We start from the raw sequence: 24,441 nt of genomic DNA, 5'->3' as shown, positions 1-24,441 counted from the left end.
TGGGAAGCATTGGAGTCTACATGGGCCAGCATGCCTGTGGAACACTTTCGACACCTTGTAGAGTCCATGCCATGGGCAAGGGGGGGGGTGCAACTCAATATTAGGAAGGTGTTCCTTTGGTATAGTAGCTGTATGTTGGTTGAGAAATGTTCCACTCTGTGTCCAGGTTTCCACTTCCTACCCTGTCCTGCTTGTAAACAGCCACACCTGTTTGGAATACTAGTCTTTCTACCCCCCAAGGGACAGTTCCCTTCACTGTTCTGGAACCTTCACCCCTCCTCTGCTGTTCTGGAACCTTCACCCCTCCTCTGCTGTTCTGGAACCTTCACCCCTCCTCTGCTGTTCTGGAACCTTCACCCCTCCTCTGCTGTTCTGGAACCTTCACTCCTCCTCTGCTGTTCTGGAACCTTCACTCCTCCTCTGCTGTTCTGGAACCTTCACCCCTCCTCTGCTGTTCTGGAACCTTCACCCCTCCTCTGCTGTTCTGGAACCTTCACCCCTCCTCTGCTGTTCTGGAACCTCCACTCCTCCTCTGCTGTTCTGGAACCTTCATTGTGAACTCTAGAACTTCCCCCTGTGGAGCAAGGCTGTGGCTGTATCCCAAATAGCACTCTAGTCCCTATATAGCGCACTACTTTTGACCAGAGCCTAATGGCCCCATTAGTTCATAGTGCCCTTGTCAAAAGTAATGCATTCCATAGTGAATAGGGTGTAATTGTGGTGTGGTAACATCCTGGCTGTATGAAGCACTGGGTTATAGAGGCCTGGTTGGCCCAGGCTGGGACAAAGAGAGGAAACGTGATGCATCCTCAGTGAAAGTTCTGATTGATACACCCAGAATACCGACGTCCACCACCTATGACTCAACACGGAGTCAGTCAACACAGGTGACTCACACACACACACACACACACACACACACACACACACACACACACACACACACACACACACACACACACACACACACACACACACACACACACACACACACACACACACACACACACACACACACACACACACACAGAGAGAGAGAGGCCGGGATTCAATGCAAGGTTCGTTATAACGCTGCACACTACATCAGACTTTTAAAGATCATTTTTTTTTAAAAAAAGGACTTTTGCTTTGTAATTTAAGGACATTTTCATAATATATCTGCAGTAATATTGGAATGATAGTGTTTCACAATATATAAAAAATTACATATAGATTCTAAAATGCAAACTTTCTATTTGACCACAAAAGCCAGAACTGCCTTTATTGTCAAGATGGGGAAACTGCTCCCTCCCTCCCTCCCTCTCTCCCTCCCTCTCTTCCTCCCTCTCTTCCACCAGCGTCATTTCCTACTCAACCAACAATGGCAGAATGTAAAAATCGCTCTGTAATTTCCTGGTTGCTAAAATTCTACACTCAATTACAGTTCATGTGAGAAAACAAGCACTGAATAGTATAGGGAATCATTGTACTAAATCCCTGAGAAATATTTTCAATAACAACAAACTATCATTTTTACTGCTGTTTGATGCTGGTGGAAGAAACTGAAAGTAAAATAGTAACCTCTCCACTATGTTACAGGGAAACGAGATGTGTTGTGGCTTCAATTCACCTTGTTTCCACATGAGACACGTAGCACCTTTTTAAAAAAAGGTTGAGCCACGGCTTGGCTTGAATCCCGGCCAAAGAGAGAGAGAGAGGACATTGGCACACAGACACACAGATTTCTCAGTTCATTACAATATGTATTATCGAAAATTTCCAAATGTGACATTTGTATGACATTGTCATGTGGGACTAAGTTTAAATAAAGATAGGTTGGAGAGAACAATGTTTCTGTAGAACAACAGTCCATCGGGTTACGGCATCAATAGGGAGGTTCATATCCATGTCCGTCTACCTCTGTGTGTATATAGTTACGGCCAAATATATATATATTAAAAAAAAAAAAAATTGTCAACACACCTTGTTATTTTCAACATTGCAGAACCAATTTAATTTTTTTTTGGTAAACTTAAGCTTACAATTTGTATTTAAAAATAAATAAAAAAAAGGCATGTGTGTCTATCTGGGACCCCACTTGATGTTGCTGAGGCCCTGGAACTGTCTCTTCAAGGCCTGTCTGTCTGACCAGTCTGAGTGGAGGTGACTGTCGTCTTCCACCTCGTCCAGCATCTGTCAAAACCACAGACATAATACACTAAGGTTTACGGTAATGTACTCACATTAACCCACAGACATAATACACTAAGGTTTACGGTAATGTACTCACATTAACCCACAGACATAATACACTAAGGTTTACGGTAATGTACTCACATTAACCCACAGACATAATACACTAAGGTTTACGGTAATGTACTCACATTAACCCACAGACATAATACACTAAGGTTTACGGTAATGTACTCACATAAAACCACAGACATAATACACTAAGGTTTACGGTAGTGTACTCACATTAACCCACAGACATAATACACTAAGGTTTATGGTAATGTACTCAGATAAAGCAGATTATTCAGGTGAGGTGGGAATAGGGTTGCAAAATTCTGGTAACTTGGATCCTGGTAGGATTGTGGGGAGGTGGGAATATAAAATATGGCCGGTGTTTTATAGAAATTACACAGGGAGACTGTATAGACTATATAATGTATATTCACTGCAGGACAGGGAGTCTGTATAGACTGAATAATGTATAGACACTGTAAAACGGAGACAGTATAAACTGTATAATGTATAGTCACTGTAGGACAGGGAGACTGTATAGACCATATAGACTGTATAATGTATAGTCACTGTAGGACAGGGAGACTGTATAGACCATATAGACTGTATAATGTAGTCACTGTAGGACAGGGAGACTATATAGACAATATAGACTGTATAATGTACAGTTGAAGTCAGAAGTTTACATACACCTTAGCCAAATAGATTCAAACTCAGTTTTTCACAATTCCTGACATTTAATCCCAGTTAAAAAAATCCCTGTCTTAGGTCAGTTAGGATCACCACTTCATTTTAAGAACGTGAAATGTCAGATTAATAGTAGAGAGAATGATTTATTTCAGCTTTTATTTCTTTCATCACATTCCCAGTGGGTCAGAAGTTTACAAACACTCAATTAGTATTTGGTAGCATTGCCTTTAAATTGTTTAACTTGGGTCAAACGTTTTGGGTAGCCTTCCACAAGCTTCCCACAATAAGTTGGGTGAATTTTGGCCCATTCCTCCTGACAGAGCTGGTGTAACTGAGTCAGGTTTGTAGGCCTCCTTGCTCGCACACGCTTTTTCAGTTCTGCCCACAAATGTTCTATAGAATTGAGTTCAGGGCTTTGTGATGGTCACTCCAATACCTTGACTTTGTTGTCCTTAAGCCATTTTGCCACAACTTTGGAAGTATGCTTGGGGTCATTGTCTATTTGGAAGACCCATTTGCGACCAAGCTTTAACTTCCTGACTGATGTCTTGAGATGTTGCTTCAATATATCCACATAATTGTCCTTCCTCATGAGCCATCTATTTTGTGAAGTGCACCAGTCCCTCCTGCAGCAAAGCACCCCCACAACATGATGCTGCAACCCCTGTGCTTCACGGTTGGGATGGTGTTCTTCGGCTTGCAAGCGTCCCACTTTTTCCTCCAAACGTAACGGTGGTCATTATGGCCAAATAGTTATATTTTTGTTTCATCAGAGCAGAGGACATTTCTCCAAAAAGTACGCTCTTTGTCCCCATGTGCAGCTGAAAACCGTAGTCTGGCTTTTTTATGGCGGTTTTGGAGCAGTGGCTTCTTCCTTGCTGAGCGGCCTTTCAGGTTATGTCGATATAGGACTTGTTTTACTGTGGATATAGATACTTTTGTACCCGTTTCCTCCAGCATCTTCACAAGGTCCTTTGCTGTTGTTCTGGGATTGATTTGCACTTTTTGCACCAAAGTACGTTCATCTCTAGGAGACAGAATGCGTCTCCTTCCTGAGCGGTATGACGGTTGCGTGGTCCCATGGTGTTTATACTTGCGTACTATCGTTTGTACAGATGAACATGGTACCTTCAGGAGTTTGGAAATTGCTCCCAAGGATGAACCAGACTTGTGGAGGTCTACAATTATTTTCCTGAGGTCTTGGCTGATTTCTTTTGATTTTCTCATGATGTCAAGCAAAGAGACACCGAGTTTGAAGGTAGGCCTTGAAATACATCCACAGGTACACCTCCAATTGACTGAAATGAGGTCAATTAGCCTATCAGAAGCTTCTAAAGCCTAACATAATTTTCTAGAATTTTCCAAGCTGTTTAAAGGCACAGTCAACTTAGTGTATGTAAACTTCTGACCCACTGGAATTGCGATACAGTGAATTATAAGTGAAATAATCTGTCTGTAAACAATTGTTGGAAAAATGACTTGTGTCATGCACAAAGTAGATGTCCTAACCGACTTGCCAAAACTATAGTTTGTTAACAAGAAATTTATGGAGTGGTTGAAAAACGAGTTTTAATGACTTCAACCAAAGTGTATGTAAAATTCCGACTTCAACTGTATGCGTGCGTGTGTGTGTGTGTGTGTGTGTGTGTGTGTGTGTGTGTGTGTGTGTGTGTGTGTGTGTGTGTGTGTGTGTGTGTGTGTGTATGCATGTGTGTGTGTGTGTGTGTGTGTGTGTGTGTATGCATGTGTGTGTGTGTGTGTGTGTGCATGTGTGTGTGTGTGTGTGTGTGTGTGTATGTATGCATGTGTGTGTGTGTGTGTGTGTGTGTGTGTGTGTGTGTGTGTGTGTGTGTGTGTGTGTGTGTGTGTGTGTGTGTGTGTGTGTGTGTGTGTGTGTGTGTGTGTATGCATGTGTGTGTGTGTGTGTGTGTGTGTGTGTGAGTCCCACCTTGAGTTCCTGCTGTCTCTTGTAGTGGTGCATCATCATCTGTTTCTGTTGTTCCTCTGTGACCACAGGTTCTCTGGCTGGCGCCCCCTGGCCCCTCTGACAGGAACACATGGTCAAACATCAGGACGAGCTACACCAGTGGGTCACGGGTGATCAATCTATTATATCCATTTGTGGGACCTAGAACATCAAAATCCCCCGTCTAGAACATCTAGATCTATCCCCGTCTAGATCTGTCTCCCAAGAACATCTAAATCTCTCTCTCTAGAACATCTAGATCTATCCCTCTCTAGAACATCTAGATCTACCCCTCTCTAGAACATCTAGATCTACCCCTCTCTAGAACATCTAGATCTACCCCTCTCTAGAACATCTAGATCTACCCCTCTCTAGAACATCTAGATCTACCCCTCTCTAGAACATCTAGATCTACCCCTCTCTAGAACATCTAGATCTACCCCTCTCTAGAACATCTAGATCTACCCCTCTCTAGAACATCTAGATCTACCCCTCTCTAGAACATCTAGATCTACCCCTCTCTAGAACATCTAGATCTACCCCTCTCTAGAACATCTAGATCTACCCCTCTCTAGAACATCTAGATCTCTCTCTCTCTCTAGAACATCTAGATCTCTCTCTCTCTAGAACATCTAGATCTATCTCTCTCTAGAACATCTAGATCTATCTCTCTAGGCTATGACCAAGGGCTAGGCCTACTACGAACTGAAAAGCATGGACTATTTCTTCCTAAAGTGGTTTCCTCTCCTTACCTCATCTTATTGGCTTGCTCTGATGTGATCTGAACTATCCTGTGTTTTTATATGGAGATGAGAGAAGAAACCACTTTGGATTATTGACATGTACCCTCTGTAAAAATGTACTCCGTCTCTATTTTCAAGATGTCGACGCATAGCTCAGTCACACCCGAGAACAGCTGATAAAGTGGCTCGCGCTCTGCTCACGCCGGCAAAAAGATACACGTCCAGCGTAACAGGTAAAAACCTACTGTTTTCCAGATTCCCCAGTCACTACCTCCAGTCCAGTCACTACCTCCTCCAGTCACTACCTCCTCCAGTCACTACCTCCTCCAGTCACTACCTCCTCCAGTCACTACCTCCTCCAGTCACTACCTCCTCCAGTCACTACCTCCTCCAGTCACTACCTCCTCCAGTCAGTAACAGCTTTTGTACCAAAACAACAAGTGTTTGGGATAACTGATGGCATACCACAAACTCTTCCCCTTTAGCCCTGTTTCACACTAAAAACACTAACACGCATGTACTGTAAATAACATGGAAGTACTGTAAATAACATGCATGTACTGTAAATAACATGGAAGTACTGTAAATAACATGGAAGTACTGTAAATAACATGGAAGTACTGTAAATAACACCAGAGTATGTGAGCGGAGCGAGTTTCCCAAAGGCTGGAGTGTTGGCCTTCTCGCCCGCTCCGATTTCCCTCCAGTATCGTTCACTTCACGAGCTCAGAGCATGCCTACCCAGCATGCATTTGCAGTCTACTTGAGTGCTTTAGCCCCTTGTTTTAGCGACTGTCATGGAGTTGGCTAAATATTTTCATAAAGAAACTGATAAAACACACAGGTGTTAAATCAAGGTGACTTAGAAAAGAGGAGGATCAAGAGAGAGTGGTGATGTAGAGGTGATGTAGTGGTGATGTAGTGGTGATGTAGTGGGGAGAGAGTGGTGATGTAGTGGTGATGTAGTGGGGAGAGAGTGGTGGTGTAGTGGTGGTGTAGTGGTGATGTAGTGGTGATGTAGTGGTGGTGATGTAGTGGTGATGTAGTGGGGAGAGAGTGGTGGTGTAGTGGTGATGTAGTGGTGATGTAGTGGTGATGTAGTGGGGAGAGAGTGGTGGTGTAGTGGTGATGTAGTGGTGGTGTAGTGGTGATGTAGTGGTGATGTAGAGGAGTAGTGGTGATGTAGAGGAGATGTAGAGGTGACGTAGTGGTGATGTAGAGGTGATGTAGTGGTGATGAAGTGGTGGTGATGTAGTGGTGGTGATGTAGAGGTGACGTAGTGGTGACGTAGTGGTGACGTAGTGGTGGTGGTGTAGTGGTGGTGGTGTAGTGGTGGTGGTGTAGAGGTGATGTAGTGGTGATGTGGAGGTGATGTAGTAGTGGTGATGTGGAGGTGATGTAGTGGTGATGTAGTGGTGGTGATGTAGTGGTGATGTAGAGGTGATGTAGAGGTGATGTAGTGGTGGTGATGTAGTGGTGGTGATGTAGTGGTGATGTAGTAGAGGTGATGTAGTGGTGATGTAGAGGTGATGTAGTGGTGGTGATGTAGTGGTGCTGATGTAGTGGTGGTGGTGTAGTGGTGATGTAGTGGTGATGTAGTGGGGAGAGAGTGGTGATGTTGTGGTGATGTAGAGGTGATGTAGTGGTGGTGATGTAGTGGTGGTGGTGTAGTGGTGATGTAGTGGTGGTGGTGTAGTGGTGATGTAGTGGTGATGTAGTAGTGGTGATGTAGTGGTGATGTAGAGGTGATGTAGTGGTGGTGATGTAGTGGTGGTGATGTAGTGCTGGTGGTGTAGTGGTGATGTAGTGTCCACAACTAAAGAATCATTGTGGAATCTGAAAAGACACGTATCCTGAAAAGCAGTATGATGTACTTACTACAGTACATGCTAACAGAAAGGAACGAGCTGGGTAGCTACAGGTTAGAATGTCATTGTAGCAAATTATTTATAAACTAAAACTGCTCTAAAAGTTTCCTTCATTTTTATTCTATTATCTATACAAAAGGACATCATTGATTTTGACCCAATAGGTCTGGTATATTCCCACTTTCAAGGAGCTTTCCATTTCATTGGGTTATTTTGCCTAAAAACTGGAAGAAGAAAAATTGACAAAAAAACGAAGCATCCTGGCCCGAAGGGTTGCTCTGCAAGCACTGACAGATTATTGTCCGCTGCTGACCTGCTATCCAGGAACCATCACATGAGCCTGAAGCCACAGACTCTGGCCAAACTCCTGCTTCTAAAAATGAATTCAGAGGCTCTGTAGACTGAACCCAATAAGGCATTTCATTTGTATTTAATTCTAAGTAAGTTACAGCCTATACGCCCAATTTATGGACTATAATGATTTAATACAACAAAATGTCCCTACCAGCCTATTGAGTTGCACTCCAAAATGCTTCACAATATATTTGTTTGCAGGATAAAACCAATCATATGGACTGGTTTCAATACTTCAAAACCAAATGGTAGGTCCAGGTAGGCACAACAATAGATGGGTGTTGGTTAAATTGGGATTTTAATAAATGGAGTGAATTTGAAGCAGCAGTTTTTTTTAACCTTTTGAGCATTCTTTCAAAGGCCTGTCCCTACTGGCTAGTTGTAGTGTAGCTCCACCCACCAGTCCCTACTGGCTAGTTGTAGTGTAGCTCCACCCACCAGTCCCTACTGGCTAGTTGTAGTGTAGCTCCACCCACCTGTCCCTACTGGCTAGTTGTAGTGTAGCTCCACCCACCAGTCCCTACTGGCTAGTTGTAGTGTAGCTCCACCCACCTGTCCCTACTGGCTAGTTGTAGTGTAGCTCCACCCACCAGTCCCTACTGGCTAGATGTAGTGTAGCTCCACCCACCTGTCCCTACTGGCTAGATGTAGTGTAGCTCCACCCACCTGTCCCTACTGGCTAGTTGTAGTGTAGCTCCACCCACCTGTCCCTACTGGCTAGTTGTAGTGTAGCTCCACCCACCTGTCCCTACTGGCTAGTTGTAGTGTAGCTCCACCCACCTGTCCCTACTGGCTAGTTGTAGTGTAGCTCCACCCACCTGTCCCTACTGGCTAGTTGTAGTGTAGCTCCACCCACCTGTCCCTACTGGCTAGTTGTAGTGTAGCTCCACCCACCTGTCCCTACTGGCTAGTTGTAGTGTAGCTCCACCCACCTGTCCCTACTGGCTAGTTGTAGTGTAGCTCCACCCACCAGTCCCTACTGGCTAGTTGTAGTGTAGCTCCACCCACCAGTCCCTACTGGCTAGATGTAGTGTAGCTCCACCCACCTGTCCCTACTGGCTAGATGTAGTGTAGCTCCACCCACCTGTCCCTACTGGCTAGTTGTAGTGTAGCTCCACCCACCAGTCCCTACTGGCTAGTTGTAGTGTAGCTCCACCCACCTGTCCCTACTGGCTAGATGTAGTGTAGCTCCACCCACCTGTCCCTACTGGCTAGTTGTAGTGTAGCTCCACCCACCTGTCCCTACTGGCTAGATGTAGTGTAGCTCCACCTACCTGTCCCTACTGGCTAGATGTAGTGTAGCTCCACCCACCTGTCCCTACTGGCTAGTTGTAGTGTAGCTCCACCCACCTGTCCCTACTGGCTAGTTGTAGTGTAGCTCCACCCACCAGTCCCTACTGGCTACATGTAGTGTAGCTCCACCCACCAGTCCCTACTGGCTAGATGTAGTGTAGCTCCCCCCATAGTCCCTACTGGCTAGATGTAGTGTAGCTCCACCCACCTGTCCCTACTGGCTAGATGTAGTGTAGCTCCACCCACCTGTCCCTTCTGGCTAGTTGTAGTGTAGCTCCACCCACCTGTCCCTACTGGCTAGATGTAGTGTAGCTCCACCCACCAGTCCCTACTGGCTAGTTGTAGTGTAGCTCCACCCACCTGTCCCTACTGGCTAGATGTAGTGTAGCTCCACCCACCTGTCCCTACTGGCTAGTTGTAGTGTAGCTCCACCCACCTGTCCCTACTGGCTAGATGTAGTGTAGCTCCACCCACCATCCCTACTGGCTAGTTGTAGTGTAGCTCCACCCACCTGTCCCTACTGGCTAGATGTAGTGTAGCTCCACCCACCATCCCTACTGGCTAGTTGTAGTGTAGCTCCACCCACCAGTCCCTACTGGCTAGATGTAGTGTAGCTCCACCCACCTGTCCCTACTGGCTAGATGTAGTGTAGCTCCACCCACCTGTCCCTACTGGCTAGTTGTAGTGTAGCTCCACCCACCTGTCCCTACTGGCTAGATGTAGTGTAGCTCCACCCACCATCCCTACTGGCTAGTTGTAGTGTAGCTCCACCCACCTGTCCCTACTGGCTAGATGTAGTGTAGCTCCACCCACCAGCCCTACTGGCTTGTTGTAGTGTAGCTCCCCCCATAGTCCCTACTGGCTAGATGTAGTGTAGCTCCACCCACCTGTCCCTACTGGCTAGATGTAGTGTAGCTCCACCCACCTGTCCCTTCTGGCTAGTTGTAGTGTAGCTCCACCCACCTGTCCCTACTGGCTAGATGTAGTGTAGCTCCACCCACCAGTCCCTACTGGCTAGTTGTAGTGTAGCTCCACCCACCTGTCCCTACTGGCTAGATGTAGTGTAGCTCCACCCACCTGTCCCTACTGGCTAGTTGTAGTGTAGCTCCACCCACCTGTCCCTACTGGCTAGATGTAGTGTAGCTCCACCCACCATCCCTACTGGCTAGTTGTAGTGTAGCTCCACCCACCTGTCCCTACTGGCTAGATGTAGTGTAGCTCCACCCACCATCCCTACTGGCTAGTTGTAGTGTAGCTCCACCCACCAGTCCCTACTGGCTAGATGTAGTGTAGCTCCACCCACCAGTCCCTACTGGCTAGATGTAGTGTAGCTCCACCCACCAGCCCTACTGGCTTGTTGTAGTGTAGCTCCCCCCATAGTCCCTACTGGCTAGATGTAGTGTAGCTCCACCCACCTGTCCCTACTGGCTAGATGTAGTGTAGCTCCACCCACCTGTCCCTTCTGGCTAGTTGTAGTGTAGCTCCACCCACCTGTCCCTACTGGCTAGATGTAGTGTAGCTCCACCCACCAGTCCCTACTGGCTAGTTGTAGTGTAGCTCCACCCACCTGTCCCTACTGGCTAGATGTAGTGTAGCTCCACCCACCTGTCCCTACTGGCTAGTTGTAGTGTAGCTCCACCCACCTGTCCCTACTGGCTAGATGTAGTGTAGCTCCACCCACCATCCCTACTGGCTAGTTGTAGTGTAGCTCCACCCACCTGTCCCTACTGGCTAGATGTAGTGTAGCTCCACCCACCATCCCTACTGGCTAGTTGTAGTGTAGCTCCACCCACCAGTCCCTACTGGCTAGATGTAGTGTAGCTCCACCCACCTGTCCCTACTGGCTAGATGTAGTGTAGCTCCACCCACCTGTCCCTACTGGCTAGTTGTAGTGTAGCTCCACCCACCTGTCCCTACTGGCTAGATGTAGTGTAGCTCCACCCACCAGCCCTACTGGCTTGTTGTAGTGTAGCTCCACCCACCTGTCCCTACTGGCTAGTTGTAGTGTAGCTCCACCCACCTGTCCCTACTGGCTAGATGTAGTGTAGCTCCACCCACCTGTCCCTACTGGCTTGTTGTAGTGTAGCTCCACCCACCATCCCTACTGGCTTGTTGTAGTGTAGCTCCACCCACCATCCCTACTGGCTAGTTGTAGTGTAGCTCCACCCACCTGTCCCTACTGGCTAGATGTAGTGTAGCTCCACCCACCAGCCCTACTGGCTTGTTGTAGTGTAGCTCCACCCACCTGTCCCTACTGGCTAGTTGTAGTGTAGCTCCACCCACCTGTCCCTACTGGCTAGTTGTAGTGTAGCTCCACCCACCTGTCCCTACTGGCTAGTTGTAGTGTAGCTCCACCCACCTGTCCCTACTGGCTAGTTGTAGTGTAGCTCCACCCACCAGTCCCTACTGGCTAGATGTAGTGTAGCTCCACCCACCAGTCCCTACTGGCTAGATGTAGTGTAGCTCCACCCACCTGTCCCTACTGGCTAGATGTAGTGTAGCTCCACCCACCAGCCCTACTGGCTAGATGTAGTGTAGCTCCACCCACCTTCTGTATTTTGACTACGATCTTGGTTTTGTCGTTCTTGCCGATGTAATCCTGTAGTTTCTTCCCTCTATGCAACTCCTTAGCAGCCCACCACAGCTGAGCCTCCTCCACTGGAATCACCTGGAGAGATGCCTGGGAGAGACGACGAGGGAGAGAGGGGAGGAGGCAGAGAGGAGGGAGGGAGGGAGGGGGAGGGAGGGAGAGAGGGGAGGAGGCAGAGAGGAGGGAGGGAGAGAGGGAGAGGGAGGGAGAGAGAGAGGGGAGGAGGCAGAGAGAGAGAGAGAGAGGGGGCAGAGAGAGGAGGGAGGGAGAGAGGGGAGGGAGGGAGAGAGGGAGGGAGGAGGGAGAGAGGGAGGAGGAGGGAGAGAGGGAGGAGGAGGGAGAGAGGGAGGGAGGGAGGAGGGAGAGAGGGAGGAGGAGGGAGAGAGGGAGGGAGAGAGAGAGGGGAGGAGGCAGAGAGAGAGAGAGGGGAGGAGGGAGAGAGAGAGAGAGGGGAGGAGGCAGAGAGAGAGAGAAGGGAAGGAGGGTGAGAGAGGAGGGAGGGAGGGGGAGGGAGAGAGAGAGAGAGGAGGGAGGGGGGGAGGGAGAGAGAGAGAGAGAGGAGGGAGGGAGAGATCGGGGAGGAGGCAGAGAGAGAGAGAGAGAAGGGAAGGAGGGTGGAGAGAGGAGGGAGGGAGGGAGGGGGAGGGAGGAGAGGAGGGGGAGGGTGGAGAGAGGAGGGAGGGAGAGAGAGAGAGAGAGGAGGGAGGGAGAGAGGGAGGGGGGAGAGAGACAAATAGAGGGGGAGATAGACAGAAAGAGAGAGACAAAGAGAGACAATTGGACAGAGAGGGAGAGAGTTCAGTGATCACTGATATATCAACTGATGATCAGGGGTTTTGTACATCTGGATAACACACACCAGGATTCTGAGCAATAAAAATCTATTTTAAAAATAGAATTGTTGGACATAAGATTGTTAAAAACACCAGGAAATCAGCTCCAAAATGATTTTAATTGAATATGAATGTATTCCCACACATAGTAGAGAGGTGTGATTTTATACAAATGGAAGCAAGGTTGGAAATTATTATGTTTTAGTCAAATATTATACGGCGCATTCAGAAAGTATTCAGACTCCTTCCCCTTTTCCACATTTTGTTACGTTACAGCCTTATTCTAAAATTTATAAATGTATTTTCCCCCCCCTCAAATCTACACACAATACCCCATAATGACAAAGCAAAAACAGGTTTAGACATTTTTGCAAATGTATTAAAAATAAAAAACTGAAATAACTTATTTACATAAGTATTCAGACCCTTTGCTATGAGACTCGAAATTGAGCTCAACTTGATTGGAGTCCAACTGTGGTAAATTAAATTGATTGGACATGATTTGGAAATGCACACACCTGTCTATATAAGGTCCCACAGCTGACAGTGCATCAGAGCAAAAACCAAGCCATGAGGTCCAAAGAATTGTCCATAGAGCTCTGAGGCAGGATTGTGTCGAGGCACAGATCTGGGGAAGGGTACCAAAAATATTCTGCAGCATTGAAGGTCCCCAAGAACACAGTGGACTCCATCATTCTTAAATGGATCTGGCCGCCCGGGGTTCCTCTGTGGAGATGGGAGAACCTTCCAGAAGGACAATGATCTCTGCAGCACTCCACCAATCAGGCCTTTATGGTGGAGTGGCCAGACTGAAGCCACTCCTCAGTAAAAGGCACATGACAGCCCGCTTGGAGTTTGCCAAAAGGCACCTAAAGGACTCAGACCATGATAAACACGATTCCCTGTTCTGATGAAACCAAGGTTAAACTCTTTGGCCTGAATGCCAAGCGTCACGTCTGGAGGAAACCTGGCAACATCCCTACGGTGAGGTATGGTGGTGGCAGCATCATGCTGTGGGGATGTTTTTGAGCAGCAGGGACTGGGAGACTAGTCAATATTGAGGGAAAGATGAAGATGAGTAAAGTACAGAGAGATCCTTAATTAAAACCTGCTCCAGAGCACTCAGGACCTCAGACTGGGGTGAAGGTTCACCTTCCAACAGGACAACGACCCTGAACACACTGCCAAGACAACACAGGAGTGGCTTCAGGACAAGTCTCTGAATGTCCTTGAGTGGCCCAGCCAGAGCCCGTACTTGAACCCGATCAAACATCTCTGGAGAGACCTGAAAATAGCTGTGCAGCGACGCTCCCCATCCAACCTGACAGAGCTTGAGAGGATCTACAGAGAAGAATGGGAGAAACTCCCCAAATACAGGTGTGCCAAGCTTGTAGCGTCCCAAGAAGACTCGAGGCTGTAATCGCTGCAAAACGTGCTTCAACAAAGTACTGAGTAAAGTGTCTGAATACTTAAGTAAATGTGATATTTCAGTTAATATTTAATTAAAAAAAATTCTCGAAAAACATGTTTTTGCTTTGTAATTATGGGGTAGTGTGTGTAGATTAATGAGGGGGGGAAAAAAACAATTGAGTACATTTTAGAGTAAGGCTGTAACTTAACAAAATGTGGAAATGTCTAGGGGTCTGAATACTTTCCAAATGCACTGTATTGTACATGTTAGGGCTTATTGCGGTCAATTTGAAGTTAACAAATGATTTGTAATTATCTTCCCGCGGTTAAATGTAGTTGATGATGCCTGCCATACACTGTAACGTCGGGGAGGTGATGCCTGCCGTAAACTGTAACGTCGGGGAGGTGATGCCTGCCGTACACTGTAACGGCGGGGAGGTGATGCCTGCCGTACACTGTAACGTCGGGGAGGTGATGCCTGCCGTACACTGTAACGTCGGGGAGGTGATGCCTGCCGTACACTGTAACGTCGGGGAGGTGATGCCTGCCGTACACTGTAACGTCGGGGAGGTGATGCCTGCCGTACACTGTAACGTCGGGGAGGTGATGCCTGCCGTACACTGTAACGTCGGGGAGGTGATGCCTGCCGTACACTGTAACGTCGGGGAGGTGATGCCTGCCGTACACTGTAACGTCGGGGAGGTGATGCCTGCCGTACACTGTAACGTCGGGGAGGTGATGCCTGCCGTACACTGTAACGCCGGGGAGGTGATCCCATGTACAGACCCAGTCCACAGAATTAACCACAACTGAGATAAATATTTAATAAATGTATTAATAAATAAACAAATCCATGAATAAATAGGACTTAGATGGTCTCTATGAGGAAGCCATCCAGTGGCGATGTGACGACCCAGGAAGAGGCCTGCTGTTTACCTACCTGTGTTCCCGATAGGTCCTCCTGGTCGTCCAGCTCCATCCTGATTGGGTCGTGTGGCGGCAAGCCCATTGGGTAGACGATCATGACCGCGCCCCTCAGCCGGTCCAGCGCCTCCTTCACCGTCTCCATGGTAACACACACACCAGCCACCGCCTGTTTCTGAAGAGCACAAAAGGAGGAGAAATAAGAAAATTTAAAAATGTAAAAAAAGGGGCCTGCGTCACCAAATGACACCCTAAACCCTACATAAGCGCACTACTTCCCGTATGGGCCCAGGTCAAAAGTAGTGCACCATATTGGGAATAGGGTGCCGTTTGGGACTGAGTATAACATGTGTGCGGTGTGATCCATTATACGTAGTTGTGTATATATCTGGTGTAGGCCTAATATTTAAATACCGTGGCTACCTTAGAGATCACTGCCTTGGCCTCCTCCATGGTATTCCTCAACACCTCCTTCATCTTCTGGTTAGGAGCTGGAAGAGGAGGAAGGGTTCATTCCATTTACAGAAAGTAAACCATATTCCAATTACACAATTTGCTCATTGAAAAGCATTGAAGAGATAAATTGGAATTTCAGTGGTACTTTCTGAATTGATCCCAACTCTCTCAGGATCACAACAATATAGCCAGGTGGACTCTTGTCAGTCTCTCTCTATACAAGAGCCAAGACCCTGGACACAGAGAGCAGGCTCCAGACTGGTGGAGGTAGGAGAACACAGAACTACTGTATGTCAGTTAGAACAAGTGTCAATTGTCCTCTTTACTAAAGCCAATACCTTTTTTAACCTTTTATTTAACTAGGCAAGTCAGTTAAGAAGAAATTCTTATTTACAATGACGGCCTACACCGGCCAAACCTGGACGACGCTGGGCCAATTGTGCGCCGCCCTATGGGACTCCCAATCACGGCCGGGTGTGATACAGCCTGGAATCTAACCAGGGTGTCTGTAGCGACACCTCCAGCACTGAGATACAGTGCCTTAGACCGCTGTGCCACTAGGGAGCCCACATTGACCAAGATACTGGACACAAAGAGCAGGATCCAGGCCCAGAACAAATTATGGTGGCCTTCAAATCAAATTTGAGTGTGTATGGAAGCAACCGGCTCCAAACTAGGGATGCTAACGGTTAGCTGCTTTAATTGGTTAGCTGCTTTAATTGGTTAGCTGCTTTAATTGGTTAGCTGCTTTAATTGGTTAGCTGCTTTAATTGGTTAGCTGATGAAAATACATTTGACCGGTCATGCTTATCAGTCTATAGGTTAATTTGCATAATTTAGTGGAATTCAATTGGCGAATGTGTGTATTTGCATTAGTCACCATGTATCCAATTTATCACATGCCACAGCATACACAGCCTAGTTTGAGGAGAGGAATAGTCTATCCCCTGTCAGACAGGACCAGAGGAGCTCCACAGCCTAGTTTGAGGAGAGGAATAGTCTACCACCTGTCAGACAGGACCAGAGTAGCTCCACAGCCTAGTTTGAGGAGAGGAATAGTCTACCACCTGTCAGACAGGACCAGAGGAGCTCCACAGCCTAGTTTGAGGAGAGGAATAGTCTACCACCTGTCAGACAGGACCAGAGTAGCTCCACAGCCTAGTTTGAGGAGAGGAATAGTCTACCACCTGTCAGACAGGACCAGAGTAGCTCCACAGCCTAGTTTGAGGAGAGGAATAGTCTATCCCCTGTCAGACAGGAACAGAGTAGCTCCACAGCCTAGTTTGAGGAGGGGAATAGTCTATCCCCTGTCAGACAGGACCAGAGTAGCTCCACAGCCTAGTTTGAGGAGGGGAATAGTCTACCACCTGTCAGACAGGACCAGAGGAGCTCCACAGCCTAGTTTGAGGAGAGGAATAGTCTACCACCTGTCAGACAGGACCAGAGTAGCTCCACAGCCTAGTTTGAGGAGAGGAATAGTCTACCACCTGTCAGACAGGACCAGAGGAGCTCCACAGCCTAGTTTGAGGAGAGGAATAGTCTACCACCTGTCAGACAGGACCAGAGTAGCTCCACAGCCTAGTTTGAGGAGAGGAATAGTCTACCACCTGTCAGACAGGACCAGAGGAGCTCCACAGCCTAGTTTGAGGAGGGGAATAGTCTACCACCTGTCAGACAGGACCAGAGTAGCTCCACAGCCTAGTTTGAGGAGAGGAATAGTCTACCACCTGTCAGACAGGACCAGAGGAGCTCCACAGCCTAGTTTGAGGAGAGGAATAGTCTACCACCTGTCAGACAGGACCAGAGTAGCTCCACAGCCTAGTTTGAGGAGGGGAATAGTCTATCCCCTGTCAGACAGGACCAGAGGAGCTCCACAGCCTAGTTTGAGGAGAGGAATAGTCTACCCCCTGTCAGACAGGACCAGAGTAGCTCCACAGCCTAGTTTGAGGAGAGGAATAGTCTACCACCTGTCAGACAGGACCAGAGGAGCTCCACAGCCTAGTTTGAGGAGAGGAATAGTCTACCACCTGTCAGACAGGACCAGAGTAGCTCCACAGCCTAGTTTGAGGAGAGGAATAGTCTACCACCTGTCAGACAGGACCAGAGTAGCTCCACAGCCTAGTTTGAGGAGAGGAATAGTCTACCACCTGTCAGACAGGACCAGAGTAGCTCCACAGCCTAGTTTGAGGAGAGGAATAGTCTACCACCTGTCAGACAGGACCAGAGGAGCTCCACAGCCTAGTTTGAGGAGAGGAATAGTCTACCACCTGTCAGACAGGACCAGAGGAGCTCCACAGCCTAGTTTGAGGAGGGGAATAGTCTATCCCCTGTCAGACAGCGTGATAGCAGCAACTCAAACATCTGGTACGAGAATGAAACATGCTTTTGTAAGCTCAGTCATGGCGCAAAACAAATAACAATTCTAAAATGCCATCTCGAATTAAAACAAAAATAACTGTTTTGATGACCACGATTAAAAATGTCTTACCTTGCTTCAAAAGCAGCCTAGCCAAAAATCAGAACATAGAAACATGGAGGCAATTCTTTTATATAGACTTCATGCCATTAACCAGCATTTCTCTCCTGTTCTATTGGTTTCTACATCAACTTTCTTTCATTGTCCAGAAGACAAAAGGAACAATCCTAGTGATATTAGCAACACATCCTAGTTGTTGCTATTAGATTCCCCCTGTTTCTACAGGAAATGTTCTTCTCTGTCACATATAGAACCACTCACATTAGGTGTGCTGTTTAGAATGGTGTTTTCCCGCAAATTGCATTTTGGCAAATGTTCGAAAATGACGTTTTATTTGCTTCTTCATTACAGCAGTTGCATGTTCAGTAATAGACTATAGCCTTTTGACTGTAAGACGATAGACTTGCCATTGTGGCATGTTTACATTAAGCTCTTAATGAAAAATATGTGTTTGCTTGTTACCGGAGGAATGCTCAACTGTATTCTCTTATTACGAGGCGGAGTTGAATATTCACGATAAACAACATGGAGTCATCTATCAATACATGCTTACCTGTACCTATGTTTGTCCTGTACAACTGAGGTCCTTCTGCGTGATCCTGAAATTCCTACTTTTAATAAAATCTTTTATTGAATACAACCATAGACTTTTTCCTCATTTGTGTTGCTCAATTTAGCGCGAAACCGCTTCTGTCAATTTAAATTTCAGCTTAAGTAGTACGTCAAGGCGTCTGTCTCCAGTTGAGGTTCACAAATCAGTTAAAAGTCAGTTGTATTCGATACGTTTTTATTAAAAGTAAACATTTCAGCATCCCGCTTGAAGACCACAGTTGTACAGGACAAACACAGGTAAGCGTTTTCAGAATTTACATATTTAACAAGTATCGGCTGATGGGGACTCAATTTTGTTGTTATCAAATGGCTGGACCAGTTATCACTCAACTCTGCAATGGAGTTGAGTGTTCTTACGCCAGCTCCATGTATGCATGCATAGTATTTTCTGTTGTTCACATCATTTTCCTGTTTGGATTTTTTTTTTACCGTTTGTTGACCAAGGGGGTTAGTTAGTCGGAAGCAAACTTGACCAGAATTTACATCCCTAAACCAAACAGAACCAAAGAGGACCAAATAGAACCATATGGAATCAAACAGAAGCATAGAGGACCAAATAGAACCATACGGAACCAAACAGAACCAAATAGAACCATACAGAACCAAAGAGGACCAAATAGAACCATACGGAACCAAACAGAAGCAAATGGAACAAAACGGGGAGGAACGTACACAAAATTGTCTATTGGACAATTTATGTTCTTTTTTTAATTCTACATTTTCACGTTCTGGAATAACCTAGTCCGACTAAGAATACACCTCTGGACTGACCGTGTCCGTTCCTCCTTCCGATCTCATCCTTGTTGAATTCAGGTCCTCCGCTGGGGACACACCTCTCCTCCCACTCGTCCTTTAGCTTCAGGTCAACAATCTGTTCATCCGTCAGACCCTGCATGTTGGGGGGCAGCGTCACCCCGTGGTCCATCAGCTCTGGGAACTCTGAGGGAGGAGACAGGAGAATGGAACACAGACACGTTAACACCCATACCATTTTTGGGGCCAAAGGAAGCTGTGTGTGTCTTATGAAAAGTGTAGAGATAGTTAGTTAGTGTAGGGCTAGCTGTATTGTGTATTACACATAGTGTAGAGCTAGCTAGTTAGCTGTATTGTGTAGAACATAGTGTAAAGCTAGCTAATTAGCTCTATTGTGTACCACAGTGTAGAGCTGGCTAATTAGCTGTATATCATATATTGTAGAGCTGGCTAATTAGCTGTATATCATATATTGTAGAGCTAGCTAATTAGCTTTATATCATATATTGTAGAGCTAGCTAATTAGCTGTATATCATATATTGTATAGCTAGCTAATTAGCTGTATATCATATATTGTAGAGCTAGCTAATTAGCTGTATATCATATATTGTAGAGCTAGCTAATTAGCTGTATTGCGTAGAACATAGTGTAAAGCTAGCTAGTTAGCTCTACTCTATGTAATTACATTTTGTTTTTGCGTCTTTTACTTTCGATTATGTACACCAGCTTCAAACAGCTGAAAATACAATATTTTTGGTTATGGAAAATATATTTCACAGTGGTTTAGATGGTACAATAATCCTCTACACTACACTTGGTTGTTTGGTAACAAACTGAAATTAGGCAAACTATTTGAATTTTAGCAACCAGGAAATGGCGGAGAGATTTCTGCATAGTGGATCTTTAATTCCATCTTCCATCTCCTAACGTTTGCCACACATGGATGCTCTGTGACTGTGGCTTATTGCCTCTTTGATGACTTACCAACAACAACCTACATGTGCCACTCCTGTGAAAAGCAAGAGCAGCAGCATAAATTATACAATGTCTCTCTCTCTCTGGATCTGTATGGGGCCCTAACAGACAAACCAGTTAAAGTTACAGAACCCATACCCGTTACAATCATGTCAGATCCGACCCAGACCAGTGACATTATTTAGAATTCTGGGCCCGGATCTCAGGTACAGGTGGATCCGTGAAGCCCACTAAGTTAATTGGCACAGGACAAAGGCAGCTATATCCTTCTTACGCCCTCTAACGTTACTCACCTGAGCATATCCTGTCTACTTTGAGCCTGGTGTTATAGATGGCTGTGACCTGCTGGGTCAGGGTTTCTAACGGGACGTCGACTGACGTGCTGAACAGGAACTGGCTCTCGTCACCACGTTTCACGTGCAGCTGCACCATTCTCTGCAATGATGTCAAAGTATTAGCTAGCTAACTAGCTAGCCAGACAGTTGTGAACCCTAAACTATTATATTAGGTTAGCTATATCCCCCCCTAGCTAACTAGACAGATCTTATAGAGCCAGTAGGTAACGTTAGCTATGTTAGCTGGTTGACTAGTCTAAAAGTTGTAGCTACCAAGCTCCATCAGAAATGAAGTTACCATAGCAACTAAACACAAACTTCCATTTGTTGATAACTAACTAGCGTTAGCTGGAAAACAACTTGAGCGTCAACTTTAATGTTTTAGCTACATACAAATTACTAACATTTACACAGGCAAATAATTACAATTGTGACATGGATAAGAGTTAACTTTATAACAATAGACAAAACCTACCGTTGTGGAAAAGGTCAGGAAGGACACAAAATAGCAGAGTACCAGAGGTGTTGCAATGTTCAATCGTTTGTAAACGCAGTATCGCGAGACATCCGGGAACCCTTGCGAAACACCAAGCAGACCAGGCCAAAGATAATGTTGAAGAGATGGGAAACTCTATTGGAATAGTATTAACGCCCATTGTGTACGTCGCCCATGTTACGTCAAAAAGCCACGCTGTTTCATTCTGGGCGATTATGGGACAAAGAAAGCTCTCCTTCAATGAGTGAATGTGAGTTAATTGGACGTTAGCTCAAAAAACCCAACATTAGCATGAACTTCTTCAACAATAAGTACAAAATTAGAAATCTTTTCCACGATGTAAGATAATCCACTTTATATCTGTAATATTGTATAGTTTTGGAATCGTGACATTGCGTACTTTCGATGAAAATTGGCACGTTTCTCGACTCACACTGTGACTTTGAGAAGGGATTGCGTGACGTTTAGCTCAGCAACCGCGTGACGCAGCATGACACCCTAAACACGATTGGTCGACAGTCTGTTGATGGGGCGTTGCACGTTTTTTTTATTCATTGGTCAAAGGGATTCCCATCTCCTCCTTCCTCTAAGAATATCTCTGACCAGCCTGAGTTTGAGAAGTGACAAATTATTCATTAGTTGTTAATTTTGTCGAAATCTGAAGTCACAACAGTTAGACACGTTTTTCTGTAAGACTATTAAGACTCTATACGAATGGTAACAGCTCTATCAAACTGAAACATGGCACCTCACCTAGAAGTGAGTTAAAGAGAGGAATTAGGCAAGGTTGTCTTATCTGACCGTGTCTGTTTTTATTAATCACCCAACTTCTTACAAATTATTTAAATAATAGTCCTGTACAAAGTATTTCCATAGCTGGTAAATGCATTATTATAAGCCAGCTGGCTGACGATACTACACTTTTTCTGAAAGAAGCTAGTCAGATTCCCATGTCGATCAATGTGAGAATCCTTTTCCAAAGCATCTGGTCTATATCTTAACAATAATAAATGTGAACTCATGGCTGTCAAAGATTGTGTGACACCTTCATATTATGTGTGACACCTTCATATTATGGTATTCCAATGAAATAACTTACATATTTAGGCATAACCATTACAAAGGATTAGAAGTCTAGAGGCTTATTACATTTTAACCCTCTTATTAAAAAAACCCAGAAGAAGCTAAATCAATGGCTACAGAGGGATTTTATCTTTAAAAGGAAGAGTCCTAATAACCAAGGCTGAGGGTATCTCTAGGCTAACATATGCCGCTCTATCGTTATATCTCGACGGGTAAAATAAGCAAGGAGATAGACCAGATGCTTTTCACCTTTCTGTGGAGAAACCGTGACCCATTACATTAGGAAAACTGTTGTAATGAACACTTATGAGTATGGTGGGGCTGCATTTTCTAGACTTTACTACCTTAAATAATACTTTTAAGATCAATTGGATAAAACAATATCTAAGAAGACACATTTCTATGTGGAACTTTATTCCTCATGTCTTCTCTACTTTTGGTGGCCTTAACTTCATGTTGGTTTGACATTATAATATTGACAAAGTTCCAGTGAAACTTTCTGCTTTTCACCGGCAGGTTTTCTTGTCATGGTTTTTTAATGAATAAGCATAATTTTTCTCCACACAGATATTATATATGGAATAATCCGGACATATGGTATAAAAATGCTTCTTTGTTTTCATAATATTGGTTCCGAAATAATATCCTATTGGTGAGCCAACTGGTAAATAATATCCTACTGGTGAGCCAACTGGTAAATAATATCCTATTGGTGAGCCAACTGGTAAATAATATCCTATTGGTGAGCCAACTGGTAAATAATATCCTATTGGTGAGCCAACTGGTAAATAATATCCTATTGGTGAGCCAACTGGTAAATAATATCCTACTGGTGAGCCAACTGGTAAATAATATCCTATTGGTGAGCCAACTGGTAAATAATATCCTATTGGTGAGCCAACTGGTAAATAATATCCTACTGGTGAGCCAACTGGTAAATAATATCCTATTGGTGAGCCAACTGGTAAATAATATCCTATTGGTGAGCCAACTGGTAAATAATATCCTATTGGTGAGCCAACTGGTAAATAATATCCTATTGGTGAGCCAACTGGTAAATAATATCCTACTGGTGAGCCAACTGGTAAATAATATCCTATTGGTGAGCCAACTGGTAAATAATATCCTATTGGTGAGCCAACTGGTAAATAATATCCTATTGGTGAGCCAACTGGTAAATAATATCCTATTGGTGAGCCAACTGGTAAATAATATCCTATTGGTGAGCCAACTGGTAAATAATATCCTATTGGTGAGCCAACTGGTAAATAATATCCTATTGGTGAGCCAATTGGTAAATAATATCCTATTGGTGAGCCAACTGGTAAATAATATCCTATTGGTGAGCCAACTGGTAAATAATATCCTACTGGTGAGCCAACTGGTAAATAATATTCTATTGGTGAGCCAACTGGTAAATAATATCCTACTGGTGAGCCAACTGGTAAATAATATCCTATTGGTGAGCCAACTGGTAAATAATATCCTATTGGTGAGCCAACTGGTAAATAATATCCTATTGGTGAGCCAACTGGTAAATAATATCCTATTGGTGAACCAACTGGTAAATAATATCCTATTGGTGAGCCAACTGGTAAATAATATCCTATTGGTGAGCCAACTGGTAAATATTATCCTATTGGTGAGCCAACTGGTAAATAATATCCTATTGGTGAGCCAACTGGTAAATAATATCCTATTGGTGAGCCAACTGGTAAATAATATCCTATTGGTGAGCCAACTGGTAAATAATATCCTACTGGTGAGCCAACTGGTAAATAATATCCTATTGGTGAGCCAACTGGTAAATAATATCCTATTGGTGAGCCAACTGGTAAATAATATCCTATTGGTGAGCCAACTGGTAAATAATATCCTACTGGTGAGCCAACTGGTAAATAATATCCTACTGGTGAGCCAACTGGTAAATAATATCCTATTGGTGAGCCAACTGGTAAATAATATCCTATTGGTGAGCCAACTTGTAAATGCAGACTGTCTTTTACTTAATTATAAGGAATTCTTATTACTTTACAAGATCCCAGTAACAGCTAATTGTTTTAGATGCCCCTCGGGTGTTGCTTGATCATTCAGGACCGTGTCAAGACCCTCAGAACATACGATTAACCTTGTTGACTCATCAGTAGGAAATATTTGTTTCTCTTTTGCTCCGTTCAAAAACAACAGAGCTACAAGAGCCTTGTTTCAACAGGATGTTGTATCTATTCCTTATCTCATACTTTATTGTAATGTTTTTTATTGATAATATCTGTTGGGAAAAAAGTTTTGATGTTGCCACACACATACCTACTTATTAACAAAATTAAGCTTCTTTTAAAAAATGTCATAAATATTAC

At 45.0% G+C, this 24,441-nt stretch overlaps 1 protein-coding gene across 1 annotated transcript; it reads right to left on the bottom strand.

Moving 5' to 3' along the window:
• Window positions 1-1,973: 1,973 nt before the first annotated feature.
• cfap298 (cilia and flagella associated protein 298) lies at window positions 1,974-21,065 on the bottom strand. Its single transcript, NM_001141288.3, is given in 8 exon segments — window positions 1,974-2,172; window positions 4,865-4,960; window positions 11,689-11,820; window positions 14,914-15,072; window positions 15,321-15,388; window positions 19,213-19,380; window positions 20,464-20,605; window positions 20,981-21,065. Coding segments are annotated over 7 exon segments (873 nt in total). The 5' UTR covers window positions 20,603-20,605; window positions 20,981-21,065; the 3' UTR covers window positions 1,974-2,061.
• Window positions 21,066-24,441: the final 3,376 nt, after the last annotated feature.

The sequence above is a fragment of the Salmo salar genome, chromosome 11 (genome assembly GCF_965601325.2).
Source record: "Salmo salar chromosome 11, fSalSal1, whole genome shotgun sequence".
Lineage (NCBI taxonomy): Eukaryota > Metazoa > Chordata > Actinopteri > Salmoniformes > Salmonidae > Salmo > Salmo salar.
Note: the sequence above shows the minus strand (reverse complement) of the source record. Positions and strands in the feature narration are given on the sequence as shown.